At 35.8% G+C, this 20,193-nt stretch overlaps 2 protein-coding genes across 3 annotated transcripts; both read left to right on the forward strand.

Moving 5' to 3' along the window:
• The first annotated feature begins 3,023 nt into the window (after positions 1 to 3,023).
• On the forward strand, positions 3,024 to 6,969 carry LOC122581538 (actin-depolymerizing factor 1). Its single transcript, XM_043753767.1, has 3 exons — positions 3,024 to 3,164; positions 5,841 to 6,106; positions 6,556 to 6,969. The coding sequence occupies exons 1-3, from the start codon at positions 3,162 to 3,164 to the stop codon at positions 6,704 to 6,706; spliced, it is 420 nt and encodes a 139-aa protein (XP_043609702.1). The 5' UTR covers positions 3,024 to 3,161; the 3' UTR covers positions 6,707 to 6,969.
• An 11,646-nt stretch (positions 6,970 to 18,615) lies between these two features.
• Positions 18,616 to 20,024, forward strand: LOC122580856 (CLAVATA3/ESR (CLE)-related protein 46-like). 2 transcript variants are annotated; one of them, XM_043753009.1, is made up of 3 exons: positions 18,616 to 18,732; positions 18,967 to 19,034; positions 19,688 to 20,024. In XM_043753009.1, exons 1-3 carry the CDS (start codon positions 18,633 to 18,635, stop codon positions 19,763 to 19,765), a joined length of 246 nt encoding a protein of 81 aa, XP_043608944.1. In that variant the 5' UTR covers positions 18,616 to 18,632; the 3' UTR covers positions 19,766 to 20,024. The 2 variants fall into 2 exon arrangements, with proteins under 2 accessions (XP_043608944.1, XP_043608945.1); XM_043753010.1 differs by having other exon boundaries at positions 19,691 to 20,024.
• The last annotated feature ends 169 nt before the right edge of the window (positions 20,025 to 20,193 follow it).

The raw sequence follows: 20,193 nt of genomic DNA on the forward strand, positions 1-20,193 counted from the left end.
TGTTAAGGTGCATTAAATAGTTGTATATTTACCATAAAAATCAGGGGTGGGCTTTTGATATGAAAACCTACAACCTTTTTATGCACGTTAAGTGAAACCCTAAGAGCTTTATTTAATATTTTCCTTATATTTAAAGTGTGAATTATACGTGTATATTGGATGATCTAACATACATTATTAATCGGGTCCGTGTTTAAAAGTCTTTCACTGAATAGATTCTTAATTGAATTTTTTGATGAGAAACTCAAATCTGATAAGAAAAAACTCATCTAGGTCCATCATAAGTGAAAATAAAATACGGTCATCTCTAAATATATCTAAGACTCGAACTTAATACATGATGTAAGAAAAAAGTCTTTATGTCACTAGACAATTTGGTGATGGTTTCTTAGTTTGAGTTGTTTTGACATAAAAAAACCAAATGTATGATTATGTTAACGAATAATTTGAGATAATACTCATCCATTTTTAGTTTTGTTGAATTATATGTTTTTGCTCTTATATATGATAAGCCTCGCTTAATAGCTTATTCGTATACTTATGAACTCATTCTTAGCTTATTTGGTACAGCTAAACATATCCACCAATCAACTGAACACATTCATTGGGTTGATTAAAGGCCTTAATGTTACAATGAAATACAAATGCATATTTCAAGCCACGTGCTTTTTTTTGGTGGTGGTCACTTTGATAATATATTGCAGTAAGGTTACTTTTAGAGATTTTTTTTTCTTAATAATGATAATTTTTTATGTATGTTGTTTATATCTTTGGATTTCTAGTCGATGTAGGGAATTACATTCTTTTTGGCTTTTATGCAAGCTAATATTGTATGCATGATGTGTTGATGAAGTTACTATTGTTTTAAAAAAAAGTAACCTTTTAATAAAAACTAATAACAATGTAATTCCTTATATCGTGTATCAAGTTGACATTGGAGATAATGCCTCAAGCTCAAGAATAATATATAACGGTTATCATGATCAGGTCGTCTTCGAGAATGCCTTTAAAAAATGAGGCCCGAGACACACACAAAAAAAAAACAACTAAAATTATGGTCGATTAACTAAATGAAAGTCAATAATAAAGCATAAATGCGATAACAATAATTTAAAGTATTATAGCAAATGAATATAATTTGCATATTCAAAGAAAACATGAGACTCATTTAATTTATTTTTTTCTTCATGAACAATGGGTGCTAAGCTTGGGCATAGCATGCCTATCTCAAGCGCCAACCTTAATCGTGATCTAATGGTGGTATTTCGTACATATTCTTTTTAGAAAAATAAAAACACTTTGAATTTAAAAGTAAATTATCTTTTGTAGTGTAGCAACCTTTATTACAGTCATCATGTTCTTATTAGTGACCATCATCATGAATATTAATTCTCAATATCATATTTTTAAGTTATTTAAGGAAAGAATTAATAAATATATATAATATGGGGAAAAAGCAATATTTCAGAGAGATTCTGATTGTTTCGTATCAGAAAAAAGGAGCTTATGTTGCAATTGACATTTTATTTCTAACGCGCGGACCTCAAATATCTCGCAAACCTGCCCCTCATACTCCCCAGATTATACAGCGGAGGAAGGTTGTAGTAATCACGGCTATGGAGACTTCATTTCCAAGCAAAAAGTTCTTACTTTCTTAGCGCGTTGATTCACTCCATATGCAGACCACTGGTTCCCCATACCGGTTAAGACTAACGTTAAGGCCTATGCCTCATCTTGGTCTTATCGGCTCCATGGCGAAAGCTGACTTTCCTACCATAGCAAAGCTCACTATGAGTGCTAACGCCAAAGAAAGTGCTGCCCAACATCCCCTGAAATGATTTCTCCCTGCCACACGCGAGAAGGGTACAACCAGTACAGGGGATGCAGAGTTATCACTTTCCACAACGCCTGTTACTTGTGGTTAATGATGTGATTTTAAGTTCATAACCAATATAGATAGGTAACATATTTGTAAATTTGCCTATCAGGCAACTTTGGTTGTCATTTCTTTTTCCAACTTAAATGTTTGTATTTCGAGCTTAGGATGGTTTTTGAAATTGCAATTTGAAATTATCATATTGTTTTTGCATTTGTGACATAGAAAAAAAAATATTTGGTTGTGTAATTGATTTTTTTATATATTTATAGAGATAAAATGCAGTTTTAATGAAGCACGTTGGTGCATTTTTTTTTCAAACAATGACGTTTTAAAAATGCAAAAGTTGTTTTGAAAATGAAATTTTAGACACTTTCTTAAAATTAAAAGCTCATCAAGCAGCATAGTTTGGACCAGTAGTAAACACCCTGATCCTAGAGATAGAGGTCATGGGTTCGATCCATCTCATGCCAAAGGTTGGAGGGCTTTTTCTATCATTTAGGTAGAAAATAGAAACATCCTATCTACTTAGGTAGAGGTAATGTATGTCTACATCTTAACCTCCCCCATACACAATCAAGGTATTAGGGCTCAAAACCCACGAAAGACGGCACTGAGCAAGTTTCTTTCTTTTCTTTCTTAAATTTAAAAGCTCATCTACAAATTGACTTTTTTTTATTGATTGTCATCTCTATTAAAACTCATATGAATCGTTAAAAACCATGAAAATTGCCATTACCGTATGATTATATGAATATCTCATTACAATGTGATATAAGTGAGAAAACCATTTGTAAGCTAATTCGTTAAATATTCAATTCGAACCAAGTCTAAACAAACCAAAGTTAAACTCAAACTTTTTGCAAATAAACCAGCTGAGCTTGATCTTAATTAGCTCTGAAGACTTGTCTTATTTAAACACGATATATTTGTGTTGATTAAAACATAACAAATGATGTTTTGGTTAGATTAGAAAACAGGGGTAGGGAGTGGGTAACCACTAAGCCACCAAAATATCTTCCATCTCTATCTCACACACTTTATGAGTATTTATTTATAAATACATTATACTCGTATTTCTATCTCTAATAATATAATATAATAATAATAATATTACTATATATTTCTATATCTATATCTATATATCTTCATTCGCACTCCCCAAAAGTCTTTTTCCATCATCACCTCACAACCTTCTTTCTCTCTCTAAAATATTCATCTCTACTTTCTCTCTCTAGAAAATTCCGTTCCTCGATCTTCTCCGATCAACCGCCTGCCTGCCGCCATGGTTCATCTCTTATCTCACACTTTCATTTCTTTTTTACTTCTGTTGACTATTTGACTTGCTAGATTATATATCTATATCTGTATCTATATTATATGTATCTATATATGTATCTCTGTAATTTATTATACTTGATTATTTAATTTGAGAAATTTACATGTGAATATGTTTAGAAATTGTGGTTTTAGTATTAGGAGGTTTCTGATCTGTTTGGCCATAGCTTAATTTGAAACCCTAGAATTGTATGTATATATATATATAGTGCTGTTTTCAAGATGTTCCTTTTTATCTGGATCTGATTTATTTATTTTGTTCAGGTTGTATTATGTCTAATTTTGTAAAAACTTTGTGATTTTTGCTCAATTTTAAATAAAATTGCTTTGGCAGCTTATTTTTACTAGTTCTTGTATGAAAAAAGCGTTAGTACGTGCTTAATGGAAACTTGTATTGATAGTAAGGAAGAAATGTTTAATGTTAAAGTTTGGTAAATGTAGTTCGGATGGATCCAAATTTGGTTCTTGTTGCGTGCTGTTAATCTTTTGTTTAGTTGACGGTTAGATCTGACTGATCTAGGAGGTATATCTGTATAGTAATGTTCTAAGTAGGATATCTTACAATGTGACTTACGGTATGTATCATTAGGGCTGCAAACGAGGCTTGCTCAGCTTGAGATCAGCTCTGTAGTTTGGCTAGCCATCTTGGGCTTGATGGCCTAACCTCAGCTCGAGAAAGGTTCAAGATGGGTTGAAATTAGCTTTAGATTATTTTAGTGTTAAAAGTGTTTTTGACAAACGGAGTTATCTCAAATACATGTAAAGTTAAATTTTGCTAAGTGCCTAAGGCTTGATAAGAGCCACGGCAGAACCGTTAGAATCCCAAGCTCAGCTTGATATAAACTCAATTTTAAAGCTTGGGCTCATCATGAACCTGAAATAGCTCAACTTGGATGAGCCTAAGCTACCCCACGGCTCGGGGTATATTGATAGAATAGCTTTACTCATTTGCAGATTTAGATAGTTTTACTTTATCTGATTTACTAAATCATTTCCTAGTTAAGTTTATTTGGTCAAGAAGATTTCCATCATCATGCTTGCTAGCAAAATTTTGGTCAATAATGATGCGCTTTGAAATGAATAGAATATCAGTCTCTCTTAATAAGCATGGGTTCTAGATTCTCTATAGATATGTTGTAAATGAACTTGTTTGCGAATAATAGTTCATGGTTTGCAAATAAAAGTTATGTGGTCAGTATCACAGATAAATTATCTTTACAGTTTATGGATGGTTATTTTAGGATGGAAAGAATATGTGATGGAGAGGTCAACTTGCTGTTCCACTTAGATTTTTTTTAGTTATATTGATGACTTTCTTGAAGCATCATTTTCTGCTCTTAAATGGTCATTTTACACTGAAGAGTTAAGAATCTGTGCTAAAAAGTACACCTTAAGAGTGGTGATGTTTGAAAATAGCTTGCTACATTACTTTTTGGGGCCCTTGACAAATGTCTGCCTATTATGTACAGAAGTCAACAACAGTGAATCACCTCAAAGGTTTTTGAATAGGAGTTACTTTTGGCTACCTTTCAAAAAAATATTATATATTTACAACATCAAAGTCATTATAACTTATAAGAGCATGAATGGCTGTAAATGTTATCTTAAAGAAGTTAATTCAGTGTGTTGTAGGCCAGAATATATCACTTTTCTAACCTTTTCTCTACATTGTTGTGGAAGCTTTGTAGTTGGTCCACCTTCTCTGTATGATTAATGAAACACTTATGCAGTGCCTTCGATTGGGTTGTATTATAGCTTTTTTATGCTCATGGGAAATAGTAATATATCTGTGAGCTAGCAAAGATGTAAATGTTGGTAACATATCTCTCACTTATAGTCTAATACTGAGTGACACTTCATCAATGGCAACTTGGCAAGACCTAGCCTGATTTATTTTTATTCTGGGCACATTTAAATACATACCTCAGTAGTTACTAATCTGTCAAAAGCTTTTCGCTCCAAAAATATTAGTGCCAATACGCTGAGCTGAAGCATACCAGTTTTTGGAGTTTTCTATGGTTTGGAGCCAATGGATCAACTTTTGGGCACTTAGTTGCTTCTTGAGGCTAAAATTCTACATTGAAAAGTTGCAATTAATGTGACTGGCACATTTGATCACTGGGTACTCTAGGTACTAGCAAGTGTTCAGTTTCTGATAAGGCCACAAAGATGCTTCATTTGATATGCGGCAGGGAACATACATTTTAATATAATAACCTTGTTTAGCGTCAATAGTTTAGCTCAATGCTGATTGCTACCATTATGCCTTCACAGGTTGAGATTCAGGGTCACTAGGGAGTATAGTAACAAGTGGTTGATAATTGTTAACATAATCATTCCTACGTAGTCTTGTAGTTGCATACGGCTGAGTTGGAAACTTAGGTTATTCTTCTAATAATAAGCGGCTTTTAGTGGGAAATATTAGGCTACTATTAATGTAGCAAGTGGCTTCAAGTTCGAAAGTTAGGTTTGTCTTCCAGTTATTTTCAACTGAGTTAACATGGGTCAATGTTTTTTTTTTTTTTTTTTTCTTCCAATCTGCTCTCTTAATTCAGTTTAAAAGTATTTTAACTTTTGGATGTTTGGTGTTGTATTCTAATGATCAGTGAACTGCCACTTGTTGTAGGCTAATGCTGCATCTGGGATGGCTGTTCATGATGAGTGCAAACTGAAGTTTTTGGAGCTGAAAGCAAAAAGAACATTTCGTTATATAATCTTTAAGATCGAGGAAAAGCAAAAGGAAGTCATTGTAGAAAAGGTTGGTGAGCCAGCTCAAAGCCACGAGGATTTTGCTGCCTGCCTACCTGCTGACGAGTGCCGTTATGCTGTCTTTGACTATGACTTTGTGACCGCAGAGAACTGCCAAAAGAGCAGGATCTTTTTCGTTGCCTGGTAGTACATGATATAAAAACAAACCTTATTCTCTTTCTAAAGGTAGCAAAATGGGCGGGTCTAGTGGGTTGGGTTTGGATTTGGGTCATCTTGGGTTTTATATGAAAGGCTGGGTCTGATTGGGTGAACCGAACCATTTCCTAACACTTGCTAGTTTTTCATAATATGATTACATCTTTAGTATTTCACAATTACTCAAATTCTTTGTATGGAGGTTGTATGTATTATAAGTACAGGTTGGGCAACTTTCTGACTTATTTGGCCCTGTTTCTCTCTTACCATTTACCAAGTATATTAATTTGGTCCATTTTTCTGAGTCAAATGATAAAACCAACTCATTTATGAATAATAAGTTTTAATTGCCCCACCTCTATCTCTTTCTTTAACTTAGAAACATCATGTCCTGAATGTTGTGTTATTATGGTTTATCATTGGATCGACATGCAAAGGTCCCCTGATACTGCAAGGGTGAGAAGCAAAATGATTTACGCCAGCTCCAAGGATCGGTTCAAGAGGGAGCTTGATGGAATTCAGGTGGAGCTTCAAGCAACTGACCCGACCGAGATGGATCTTGATGTGTTCAAAAGTCGGGCTAATTAAGACATTGCAATTAAAGATCATTGCCTTTTTGCTCAAGAGAGATGTTAATAGCTTGTGGGGGGTATATGTTTCCTTTGAGCTGCCTATGATATGTTTCTGGTTCGTCGTTGAAGTGGTATTTTCAGTACTCTATAACTGTTTTTTGGTTTCCTCTACTTAAGTAGCAAATTCAGTGATCTTGGGCAAATATTTTGTTATGTGTTTTATGTGAAAACTTATAACAGATCTGCGATATTGATGATATTACCTTTCGGTTTGCTCTATATTCTTGTCATATTTGATGCTAGAGCATTTGTTTTTTCTGGATTTAACTGCCTCTTGGTGAGTTTAGTTGCTTAAAGAACATTATGTTTTGAAACTTTACAAATTTTGCATCATATTATGTTTCTTTTTCTATCATTCTTATACTTATCATCTTCTTTCTATTCTATTCTTGTCATATGTTTTACATTACAAGGATATCCGTTTACGAACATAAACGAACATATAAAAACACATATTAAATTTATATATATGAACATATAAGGATATCTGTTTACAAACATAAGCGAACGTTCACGAATTAATAATTGAACATTGAATACAAAAAGAGGCACAAAAATTTTGTTTATGTTCGTTTATTTAATTAAATCAATAGATTTTTGGATTTACATTTACATTTACATTAAACTGTTTATAAACATGATCAGTTCAGTTTGTTTACTTTTGTACCATAGCCCTTTTTTTTTAGATTTTGAAATTGAGGTTTTTGTGATTTTTTTGGGATTGAATTGGAAGACACAATAAAGATGGGTTTGGCAATGTTTGGATGGGCGGGTTTTTATATGAACGGTGTTTCCTTCTTTCTTTACAATTTATGATTATTTAAATATTTATTACTCTCTCTCACTCAAACGCCAGCGTATAATGTATAACAAAACCTATCCTAGTCGATTTTGTTTTTCTCTTTGTTAGTTAATTTTTTGGTAATTAATAATAAATGATGTCGTCGGATAAAGATCTCATGGATTGGGGTGAACGTGAACTAAAAGCATTAACCGCTGCAGAGTGGCAAAACTTGATTTTGATTTTGTAAAGGAGGTTTTCCGTTTGCTAAGCGATGAAGCGATGAATCGGCTAAAGTATCAGCAGCGGCTCTAACTATTCCCCAAAAGTAATAATTTTTTTCTCTTTGTTTTTATTTTTTTGTATTTCAATTTCAACTGTGCCCAAAAGTAAAATAATAATAATAATAAGACTGTAAGGCGAAGACGTAGGACGCCTCATACCCTTTAGGCCTCCGCCAACCCAAGACATCATCCTCCCTCTCCTATACTGTCACATCAGTTTTTCTCTCTCCTAAATCACCTATTTCTCGCTCACTACAAACCCTACTTCTTCCTCCTCGTCCTTATCTCTTCCTCACTCACTACCAACCTTTCTCGATCTCTCCTAAAATAAGTTGTAAAAGGTTTTTTTTATAGTTTTATTAGGATTCCCCGGACCCACCATTCGCTCCCCCTCCCGTCCACCACCTTCGTTGCATCGATGGGCTTGAAGACTCGGCCTTCGACGACATGAGTGCCAACCTAGTCCCCATCGACGAGTTGGTCGAAGAGACCATCAACGGGGCGTTGGCTCTGGCCTTAGTCTAATACTCCCCATGGTTGTTTGTTCGAGGTATATTTAGTTAAATTCCTCTATAATTTTTTTTTAACAAATTCGTTCATTGATTATTGTAGCTCGGGAACAATATCATAGTGGGGTCTTTCAAGCACTTATGTGGATTTTGCGACCGATGCTTTGCATACCACACAACCGCTATTGGATGAACTAGAAAAAGCGGCTACGTTTGAAAACAGGAAGGAAAAAGAAGAAGAATCCATTAAACGGCGGGGTTGTACTTAACTCGAGGAGGATTCAGAAGGAGCCATTGTTTACCATAAGTTAAGAACTGCATCAGTTAAATTATCAACAGCAACTCTAAATGTTTCCCGAAACTGGGCATCGTTGGATTCCTCAATCCTTTATGAGCTGCTGGAGCATGGACTCTTTGCTTTTTCTACCATAAAAACAAATATTGGTTGAACTATTCCCCAGCCGATATTTACCATACGCTAAAAACTGCGTCTGATAAAATATCAGTAGCGGCTCTAATTAACTATTCACCAAAACTTGGGAACAAAATCATTAATGTCGGATTCTTTAAGCCGCGGTTATATGGAGTATGCAAGCTTTGCTTTGAATACCAAAAAACCACCATCTATCATGCTAAAAGTTTTAGCGCCTCTGTTTTCATCTACTAAACCTATTATTAAAAAAAGCAGGGAATCCCAGGAAATTACTGAAGCCATTGGTGGTTACCGGCCATATGCTAAGAGCTGCATCAGATATAATATCAGCAGCGTCTCCAACTATTCCCCAAAACTGGGGTAGAATATCATATAATTTGGGTCTTTCAAACCATTATTTGAATTATGCAAAGTATGCTTTGCGTACCATACTATCACTATTGGATGAATTAGAAGCTAAAGCGGCTCTGTTTGAAAACAAGGAAAAATCCATATATGGTTGTTTACCCAAGGATTCAGATGTACTAAAAGCCAAAAAGGGGGGGGGGGGGGGGGGGGGGTTCACCCAAGGATCCAGATGAGCTAAAACCTGATGCGGCTGACAACTTATATCTATACAGGCTTACATGTTGAGTTTGTATTAGAAATGTTTATTTAGTGTATTACCTTGGATGTTGGCTTTTGGTTTTATTAGTTTTGTCTGGTTTGTTTGATAGTTTAGGTCATTTGTTGCTAGATTGGTTTTGTCGATCGAGTCGTGGAGGTTGTTGCTTCATGTGGGGTTCATGGTCACATAATTAAGTTGTTTTCCATCTATGGTCTTTGACTCCTTGCTGTGTAAAACATGTAGCAAGAATGGTGAATAGTTCATAAAATTCAACTTGTCGTACAAACTAGCCAGTTGCAAGGTATTGAACAATGACAATCAGGACACAGGTCAAGAACTTTGAACCTGTAGAAGGCAGGTAAAGAGTACATATATACGGCTAGGTTTCTAATTAACAGATCACAAACATTTTAGTGATTGAAAGTTAAAGTGCCTGTGAATTGTGATATTAACCAATGAACTTTTTGTGCCGGACGAAAATTAAAGAACATTTGACATGTTGAATTTGAAATAAGAATTGAAACTACACTACCCCTTTTAAGTCAATAATTTATACTACCCACTGCCGCTATTACTACCACTAGTCACTAACACCACCACACGACTGCCGTTACAACCATTGCTTCCGTATGGTGTGAACTCTATGCCGCCGCTACCATTACACTTGTCGTTGTCGTCACCGCCACACCGCTGGCACTATCACCATCGCCTCCCCATGATGCAAACATCCATTCTACTATATATTAGTAGTGATGTTTCATAATTTATTTGAACTTGATAAATAAATAAACAATGATGTATAAAAATGATTGCAACTATCATTAATTATATTTGAACTTTATTTCTCTCCAACAAAACATGACTCAAAAGTAGTAGTTTTTTTTCCCATTATTCTCGCTTATTTACTTTTGGTGTGGGACATAATCATGCCATCTACAAAAGTCAATATTCGACAATGATTCAGTTTTTTGTTTCTTTTAACAAACGTAACATCTTTTTTAAACCACACTGCCAAACATATTTATACCGTGCCACTTCATCGACATGTGACTTATAGTTGGAAAAAAAAAAAATGCTCGGTGCCTCCTTTCGTGGGTTTTGAGCCCCAATACATCGACGGTGTATGGGGAGGTTAAGATGTAGACAGACTTTACCTTTACTTAGATAGAGAGGTTGCTTCCAGTTTCTACCTAAATGATAGAAAAGACCCTCCAACCTTTGGATGGATAAGGGTCGAACCCATTAGAGAAGCTGCTTTCAGTTTTTACCTAAATGGTAGAAAATGCCCTCCAACCTTTATATGGGATCAGGATCGAACCCATGACCTCTGTTTTTAGAGGCCAGAGTATTTACCACTGATCCAATCATGCTGCTTATGTGACTTATAGTTGCTATTTGCATAATTAGTATCACCTGACTGTAAATTATCATCAGGTTTTTTAGAGTTGCTAAAAATCATACCACAAGACACATAAAATTTGACTTTAAAAGATTGATAACAATTTACATTAATACCTAGATGTATTTAGCTTGCTATTCTTATGCCACCATTCACAATATTAGAAAAACCGTTTTTCTAATATTTGTCTTAAGGTCACACATAAAGATGTTGGAAATTTTATGTAATAACATAGAATATCCAAGTTAATAGATATGTTAAAAGGAGTTGAAAGAGTAATTAACTAATGTGAGTTTGTCCCACATTGGTAGAAGAATAAACATTAAGTGTGTTTATAAGGAGGAGTGTTGGAGGAATTATAATTCCTTATAAGGGGCTACACCCCAAGTGGGCTAGGAGGGTGCGACGCACCCGACGCACCCGAGCCCGGGACCGGGGGCGATGAGGCGTAATGTGGCGTTTTAGTGGCGCACTTTGCACTTAGCACGCTGACTCGATTATGGCTCAGTGGGTGGTCCTATTCCAGGCCTTGCACCTGGCAGGACACTTGACTTAGTCTTAAGTGTAACACATGTTGTTTAACCATGCAAACCAACATGTGTCCCACTAAAACATCCACTAACCAGGTTATATGTATATAAACTATACTTAGTGGTGTTTTTTGGTAGTTCAACAACAATGCAAATACTCTCTCAATCTGGATCATCAACCAGATTTTCTTTCACTTTCTTCATTTCATATTGTTCTTGAAGGTATAATTCCGGGTTGTGCTTAACTCCGGCAGTACAATCTGCTTTGGCTGTTGTACCCTGGGAAACTGTCGGGTTCACTTGGGTGACCCGAAATCAGTTTTAAGGGACCTTGGTTTAACCATATCCTCAGCCCATTTTTGCCTTTCTTTCTGATTCTGTTTTGTTATTTATTTTGCTTTCTTGTATTATTTATTAGTACTTAATTTACTTATAATTCGAATGTATCTTCAATAAAACTGTTGTTTTCTTGAATGGTGCTCCAACAATCTTAAAACTGAATTTTCTTTCTTCACCATTCTGTTAATTCGAATTACAGAAATATGTTTTTCCAAAACTTCGTTATATACTTTTCTGTAAAGTTATTCATTTAATTAGTCTTTAATTTCTGCAAGCGTTTTAGTAAAACTTTGATTGTTCTATTTCAGAAATGGCTACTGAAATGAACTCCTCTACTAATGGAACTACTTCTTTTACCACCACCAACAACGTTGGTGCAAATGTTTCTCAATTTGTAGGACATACTGTCTCTACAAGCATGGGACCTTTAGTAGGTACCCAAGCTGCCCAAACTATGGCCAACCACTGTGAAAAACCAGAAAAGTTTTCTGGTACCAACTTCAAGATGTGGCAACCAAAGATGTTGTTCTATCTGACCACTTTGAATCTTGCAAGATTCCTAACTGAAACAGCACCTCAAATTCCTGAAGGTTCTACTGATGCTCAATCAGTAAGTCCTGTTGATGCTTGGAAGCATTCTGAATATCTATGCCGAAACTATGTGTTAAATGACCTTGTTGATTCACTGTATAATGTATTTTGCAAAATAACAACTGCCAAAGAATTATGGGAGTCTTAGCAAAAGAAATACAAAACCGAAGATGCCGGAACTAAAAAGTTCATAGTTGCAAGGTTTTTAGAGGTTAAAATGGTTGACTCTAAAACTGTTATGGCACAGGTTGAAGAATTGCAAATCATAATCAGTGAAATCTTATCAGAAGGAATGGTTCTTGGTGAAACATTTCAAGTTGCTTCCATGATTGAAAAGTTGCCCCCAAGTTGGTTGGATTTTAAATTTACCTTAAGCATAAGCGAAAACCTATGACCGTTGAAGAGCTTGTTGTTCGTCTTCGAATTGAGGAAGACAATAGAGTTGCTCAAAATGGTGGTCATATTGAAGGTCTTGCTAAGGTCAACTTTGTTGAGCATGGCCAAAGTTCCAAAGGAAAAGGTAATTTCAAGGGTAAAGGGAAAGGTCCTATTAAAAAGAACAAAGGAAAAAAGATGGATTTGAGTCCAAAGAATGGTGGTGTGAAGAAGAAGGTTAGTTTGTTCAAAGGGATGTGCTACAATTGTGGTGAATTTGGTCACCGAGCTGATCAATGTAAGAATCCAAGGAAGGAAAGGGCAAATATGGTCGAAGATGACATGCCTTTTGTTGCTATGATTTCTGACCTCACGGCTAAGTTGGAAGAGGTCAATCTTACCACCGATGGAATCAAAGGATGGTGGGTTGATACGAGTGCAACCCGTCATGTGTGTCCGGATAAGACTATGTTCCATAACTTGAAAGAAGTATCCGGTGAAGACAAGTTGTATATGGGAAATGCCGCCACCGCCGATATCAAGGGTGAAGGCGATGTGATCCTCAAGTGGACTTCGGGGAGAGAGCTCAAGTTAACCAATGTGTTGTATGTTCCTGAATTGCGCAAGAGTCTTGTGTCGGGTTGGTTGCTTAACAAGAATGGGTTTCGTTTAGTGTTTGAAAGTGATAAGTTTGTGTTAACTAAACGTGGTTTGTATGTTGGTCAAGGTTATACCCTTAATGGGATGTTTAAGCTCAATGTTGTACCTATTAAGCAAGTGAATGAAAATGAATCTACTTCCGCTTATTTGATTGAGTCTTCTAATATTTGGCATAATCGTCTTGGACATGTGAATTTTAATTCAATACGTCGTTTAATTAAGTTAAATTGTATACCATCTTTTAACATTGATTCTAATTCTAAATGTCCAACTTGTGTTGAAGCTAAACAAACCACGAAATCTTTCAAATCCATTGAACGAAACACCGAGCCACTTGATGTAATCCATACCGATGTATGTGATTTTAGATCGATTCCCACTCGAGGTGGTAACAAATATTTCATTACCTTTATTGATGATTGTACAAGATATTGCTATGTATACTTGCTAAAGAGCAAGAATGAAGCAATAGATAAGTTTATCTTGTACAAAAATGAAGTTGAGAATCAACTCAACAAAAAGATTAAAAGATTAAGGAGCGATAGAGAAGGTGAATATGTTTCTCCTTTTGCTGAAATTTGTGCTCAAAATGGTATTATCCATGAGCAAACAGCTCTTTATACCCCACAACAAAATGGCATTGCTGAAAGGAAAAATCAAACTCTTAAAGAGATGATGAATGCCATGTTAATAAGCTCGGGCTTAGGACAAGATATGTGGGTAGATGCAGTTTTATCAGCAAACTATCTTTTGAACAAAATACCTTTCAAGAAAAAGGATGTTACACCTTATGAGTTATGGTTTAATAGAAAACCATCCTATAAGTTCTTGAAAGTGTGGGGGTGTTTAGTAAAGGTGGTGGTTCCACCACCTAAACTTCAAAAGATAGGACCAAAAACTGTTGATTGTGTATTCATAAGATATGCTAAGCATGGCAGCGATTGTGAATCCTCAAAGCTTGTTGAACATAGTAGTGCATATCGGTTTCTAGTACATGAGTCTAAGAACCCGGAAATACACAAAAACAATATACTTGAGTCAAGAAATGCTTCGTTTTTTGAAAATGTGTTTCCTCGTTTGGATCTAGGAAAAGCTTCTACATCAACTCCGGTTGATAAGATTGTTCCAGATGATCATCAAGAACAATCAGAGGAAGAAGAAGTAGAACCGCGAAGAAGCAAAAGGCAAAAGATTGAAAAATCTTTCGGGTCTGATTTTGTTTCTTATATGGTTATGAGTGAACCTCAAACATATCATGAAGCGGTTACTTCACAAGAAGCGCCTCAATGGAAAGAAGCCATCAAGAGTGAAATTGATTCTATTTTGCAGAATCATACTTGGGAATTAGTTCGTCTTCCACCTGGTTGTAAACCACTTGAACATCGTTGGATATTCAAGAAAAAGATGAAAGTTGATGGCTCTATTGATAAGTACAAGGCAAGACTTGTGGTCAAAGGATATAGACAAAAGAAAGATCTTGATTACTTTGACACATATGCGCCTGTAACTCGAGTAACTTCGATCAGATTGGTGCTTGCGATTGCAGCATTGAGAAATTTGGAAATACATCAAATGGATGTAAAAACCGCCTTTCTCAATGGTGAGCTTGATGAAGAAATATATATGGAACAACCTGAGGGTTTTTCCGCTCCTGGCCAGGAGGACAAAGTTTGTAAACTTGTCAAGTCTTTGTACGGATTGAAACAAGCTCCAAAGCAATGGCACCAAAAGTTTGATCAAGTCATGCTCGACAATGGTTTCAGGATTAATGAGTGTGATAAATGTGTTTATGTCAAAGACATATCTAAGGGATATGTTATACTTTGTCTATATGTTGATGACATACTCATTGTGGGTAGTGATGATAGTATGATCAAATCTACCAAAGACATGTTAAAGGCGAGATTTGACATGAAGGATATGGGTTTAGCAAATGTCATTCTTGGAATGAAAATTACTCGAACCCAAGATGGTCTAGTGTTAAGTCAATCTCACTATGTGGACAAGATCCTTGAGAAATTCAGTCCCGAGGACTCAAGAGTCGCTCGAACTCCAATAGATACCACGCAACACCTATCGAAAAATAGAGGTGAAGGTGTTGCTCAATTGGAGCACTCAAGGGTAATTGGCAGCTTAATGTATCTCATGACAAGTACTAGGCCTGACTTAGCCTATGCTGTTAGTAGGCTAAGTAGATATACTAGTAATCCTAGTTCGGAGCATAGGTTACTAAGATACTTGAGATATACAAAGAATTATGGGCTGCATTTTGGTCGAGATCCAGCTGTATTGGAAGGATATAGTGATGCTAATTGGATATCCGATATAAAAGATTCCAAATCCACAAGTGGATATGTATTTACTCTTGGAGGAGCAGCTATAACTTGGAAATCGTCCAAGCAAACGCTAATTGCTAGATCCACGATGGAATCTAAATTTATAGCATTGGATAAAGCTGGAGAAGAAGCAGAATGGCTACGACATTTCTTGGAATATGTTCCAAGATGGCCAAAGCCGTTAACGGATGTTTGTACACATTGTGATTGCCAATCGGCTATTGGTAAAGCTCAAAATACAATGTATAATGGCAAGTCAAGACATATTCGTCGTAGGCATAATAGTATACGACAACTGCTCACAACAGGAGTTATCACTGTTGACTATGTGAGGTCAATGGATAACATTGTGGATCCGCTAACTAAAGGTTTAAGTAGTGAGGCAATTTATAAGTCATCGAGAGGAATGGGGCTAAAGCCTATTGAGTAAATTTGTACGAAGGAAAACCCAACCTAGATGTAAATGGAGATCCTATGATCTAGGTTCAATAGGACAATCTAATTGTACGAATAAAGGAGGTCATTGTGGGGGAGCACCCCAAACATCAAAGGGAGTTTACAGTCACTGTGGGGGGAGAACCCACCACAATGAAGTGAGTTGCAAATTTTCCTAGCCCATTCCTATATCAAATCAGTGATATCATAGAGGTTAAGCTTATAGCTTTTAATGATTGTGAGCAATCACCTATGTTAGAGAGAAGTGTGGTCACTTCGAATGGCATTGTGGGGGCGCAATTCCTAGAGCTCTCGGAGAACCAGGATAGTGTTCCATGACCATAACGGACACGAAAGTGAGGGGTTAACCAGAATAGGGAAAGTATTGTGTGATGTGCAATAACGTCTGCGTAAAAAGGAGTTAGTTCAAAGACATCAAGTTCTACTAACTGCTAGGAGACTAAGTACACTCACAAAGGAAATTTCAAAGGGTAACACATACTTATCCTGCAATACTTGACTGTCGGAATTTATCTTTAATAACCATATCTATTAATGTGGGGGATTGTTGGAAATTTTATGTAATAACATAGAATATCCAAGTTAATAGATATGTTAAAAGGAGTTGAAAGAGTAATCAACTAATGTGAGTTTGTCCCACATTGGTAGAAGAATAAACATTAAGTGTGTTTATAAGGAGGAGTGTTGGAGGAATTATAATTCCTTATAAGGGGCTACACCCCAAGTGGGCTAGGAGGGTGCGACGCACCCGACGTGCCCGCGCCCGTGCCCAAGCCCGAGACCGGGGGCGATGAGGCATAATGTGGCGTTTTAGTGGCGCACTTTAACCATGCAAATCAACATGTGTCCCACTAAAACATCCACTAACCAGATTATATGTATATAAACTATACTTAGTGGTGTTTTTTGGTAGTTCAACAACAATACAAACACTCTCTCAATCTAGATCATCAACCAGATTTTCTTTCACTTTCTTCATTTCATATTGTTCTTGAAGGTATAATTCCGGGTTGTGGTTAACTCTGGCAGTACAATATGCTTTGGCTGTTGTACCCTGGAAAACTGTCGGGTTCACTTGGGTGGCCCGAAATCAGTTTTAAGGGACCTTGGTTTAACCATATCCTCAATCCGTTTTTGCCTTTCTTTCTGATTCTGTTTTGTTATTTATTTTGCTTTCTTGTATTATTTAGTAGTTCTTAATTTACTTGTAATTCGAATGTATCTTCAATAAAATTGTTGTTTTCTTGAATGGTGCTCCAACAAAAAGATACATATCCAATGCTAATTTTAAAACAACTACTTGTTTTGGGTGTTTTACTTAGTCGTTCATACTATTTTGAGCTAGAGTGCATTTTATTATTTGAACTTTGAGAGTGTTGATGAGTTAAATATATTATAAATGAAGATGCATAATACAATGGCATATATGGGAAAGAACACATGTGATAGAAAAGAAAAGAATCTAAAAGGTTATTAAGATAGTTCAAAGAGAAAAGTTATTGATGAGTTATGGTCAGATGGGTGACCTTAGAAAACACTTACGGGCTTGAGACAACTCCCGCGAGCTATTCACTCATAATGGATGTTTCATTTAGGTTTCGATATCTTGAATGAAGCTAAGCTAGAGTGTTGCTCCGAGGACCCTGCACTGGTCACGACCCCTAAGCCCCCAAATTTTTGTTGAGAATTCGTCGTTCCAACTTCCAAAGTTTATCTTTAGATGTTTTGAATATATCATAAAAAATGTTAGAGGTAACAAATTTAGCATAAAAGTACATTATTATTACAAGCAGGCTAACATATACCAAAAGAAGCCAAAATCCGTACAAGTACATTATTATTAACAAGCATCATGCGATGGCCCAAAGCCGGACGGCACGGGTACCAGCAGCACTTCAGATCCAAATCATTCAACACTTGAAAATTGTTCATCATATAATGATTTGTTGAAAATAAGTCAACTCACATACAAAAGGGAAACCCCATTAATAGCAGAAAAAGTTAATTGAGATCCTTTTCTTTTTTAAGTACCAAATAGTTTAATATATGAAAACTCTGTATCTTTATTGCTTATGGATACTACTTATTTTGGTACGGAGTAGATTATATCTGATATGATGACATGCTCACAGATTTGCCCATACTAACTTAACAAAATGTGAACACTGATTTCACGTAAAAAAAAAAAAAAAGTTTATGCCCGTTCGTACCAGACTTTATAGTTTATACTACTGAAAACAGTAAGCCATCAAAGTAGACGACTCCAATGAACCAAAAGAAATAGCAGATGATAAAGTGATAAACTTGGTGGTGGCGCGACATGTATAGTGCAACACATCATTGACAAGCTTATAATTATATTTGAAAGAAGTATATATATAGGTAACAAATTTTGGATTGAAATGATCACATTGGATCCTGAGTGCTACATATACAATAGGCACTACAATATGTCAAACATAGATATGATTATTATGGGGAGGAAGTATTTGTCATAAATTAGTCCAATCATTATATACCTGGGCTCAAGGTCCCATTTCTATCTACAACTTTTGCATTCTTGAGACATTTACATTCTCAACATGAAGACACTGCAGATCATTCTATCTCTTGTCATTTGGCTACTGTTAATGCCACCATTCCACGATGCATTGGAACATAAAGTTTATGCAACTGAATCAGGTACAGAGTCTGATTTTGACCTTTAAGGTCAAACTAATTCAAATTTTGATATGCATGTTTTTCTTTTACTTTCAACTTCACTGCTATTTTCTGTAGAAATTTGCAAGATTTTTGTACATTTTGAAGATTTGATTCCCAACATGACTCTGGACCTCAAACCTACATTATTATGTTAGAATGCTTTTTAGTGAGGTATATTATATCTGAATTGCTATTTGCTACACCCATCCCCAGTTGGTTTCATGCTACGGGCAGCACGACATAACACAAAGCCTGGCAGCACCTATGGGACTACTCCTCAGGTAAGTATCAAAACAAGACTACCATCTATATGTGTCATTACCATTTTCAGAAACATGTGATTTTCAACTTAAATATGGCCATGTAGACACAGTTATGGAATAAGGGGTCAACTTGGATTGTACCTTTGCCATTAAATGAAGGTCAAATGGGTGAACTTGATACTTTTTTAAGCTATCTTGAAAATAGGTTCAAAGGGTTGAGAGTCACCCGAAGTGTCTTCACCATGCATAGAAAACCTTCTATATGGTTGGCATTTCAAAAGCTTTAGGATGAAGTTTTTTCCTATTCATGTTATGAGGAAGACGAGTCTTTTTGACTCAGATTTAAGTGGCCTTACCAGGGTATCTCGCGGCCGTTTCCAAAGTTTTCCTTAGCCACCTCCAACATTTTTCCAAGTGAGATTTGAACCTAAGACCTCTTGTAAAGAAGTTTAGGATGATAACCATTGGGCTACCTTGGAGGTGGTTGGTTGCATTTCAAAAACTGAACAACAATTCAAGATTACACCTTTTTGTCATACTATAAAAATGAACTATTGATAACTAAAGTAAAGAGCATACAAAAATGTCTTTATGGTTTGGTTCGGCCCAAACTATCCATGCCCATTTTCCCACCATTTAACCTGTTTGAATACATTGTATCTGTTATCTAGCAGGAAGAGAAAAAGGTATTCAAACAACCATCTGGACCAAACCCAGCGGGGAATCACCTTCCGCCTTCAAAATCATGAGCATATGGTGCAGTTCCACTGAAACTAAGCAGATTTGGAGAAATTGAGATAACGCTCAGTGCTTTCCGAAGCTGTGTCTATTAGTATTACTAGTCAGGAAATTGGGTCCATTCTGATTGTATAAAGGTAATATAAAGTATGGGGCTTAGTATTCTTATCGAGCATGTAAAATAAAGGTTAAACAGAATCGGCAGGGTTGGGTTATTCCGTTTATTGTATTAACATTAAGCAGTATTTCATGGTTTAAGTAAATTCAGAAAGAAGCATTTACTCTTGAGTGGTTAAGATCCATTCACTTATGAAGTTATGAATGGGTTGATTCAGGTTATGTTTTACCTCTGAAGAATAACAAAAAAAATAACTTAAAATGTGTCAAATGGATCAAATAAATCAGAAGTCAGCCAAAGTGTATTTTTTATGCACAAAAC

This window comes from Erigeron canadensis, chromosome 9 (genome assembly GCF_010389155.1).
Source record: "Erigeron canadensis isolate Cc75 chromosome 9, C_canadensis_v1, whole genome shotgun sequence".
Classification (NCBI taxonomy): domain Eukaryota; kingdom Viridiplantae; phylum Streptophyta; class Magnoliopsida; order Asterales; family Asteraceae; genus Erigeron; species Erigeron canadensis.

What these genes read in the sequence shown, in the direction of transcription:
- LOC122580856 (XM_043753009.1), top strand. Translation starts at nt 18,633, where the DNA reads ATGAAGACACTGCAGATCATTCTATCTCTTGTCATTTGGCTACTGTTA. An exon ending in AGTTTATGCAACTGAATCAG is followed by an intron (nt 18,733 to 18,966) that starts GTACAGAGTCTG and finishes ACCCATCCCCAG; the next exon opens with TTGGTTTCATGCTACGGGCA. An exon ending in CCTATGGGACTACTCCTCAG is followed by an intron (nt 19,035 to 19,687) that starts GTAAGTATCAAA and finishes TCTGTTATCTAG; the next exon opens with CAGGAAGAGAAAAAGGTATT.
- LOC122581538 (XM_043753767.1), top strand. An exon ending in AGGATCTTTTTCGTTGCCTG is followed by an intron (nt 6,107 to 6,555) that starts GTAGTACATGAT and finishes CGACATGCAAAG; the next exon opens with GTCCCCTGATACTGCAAGGG.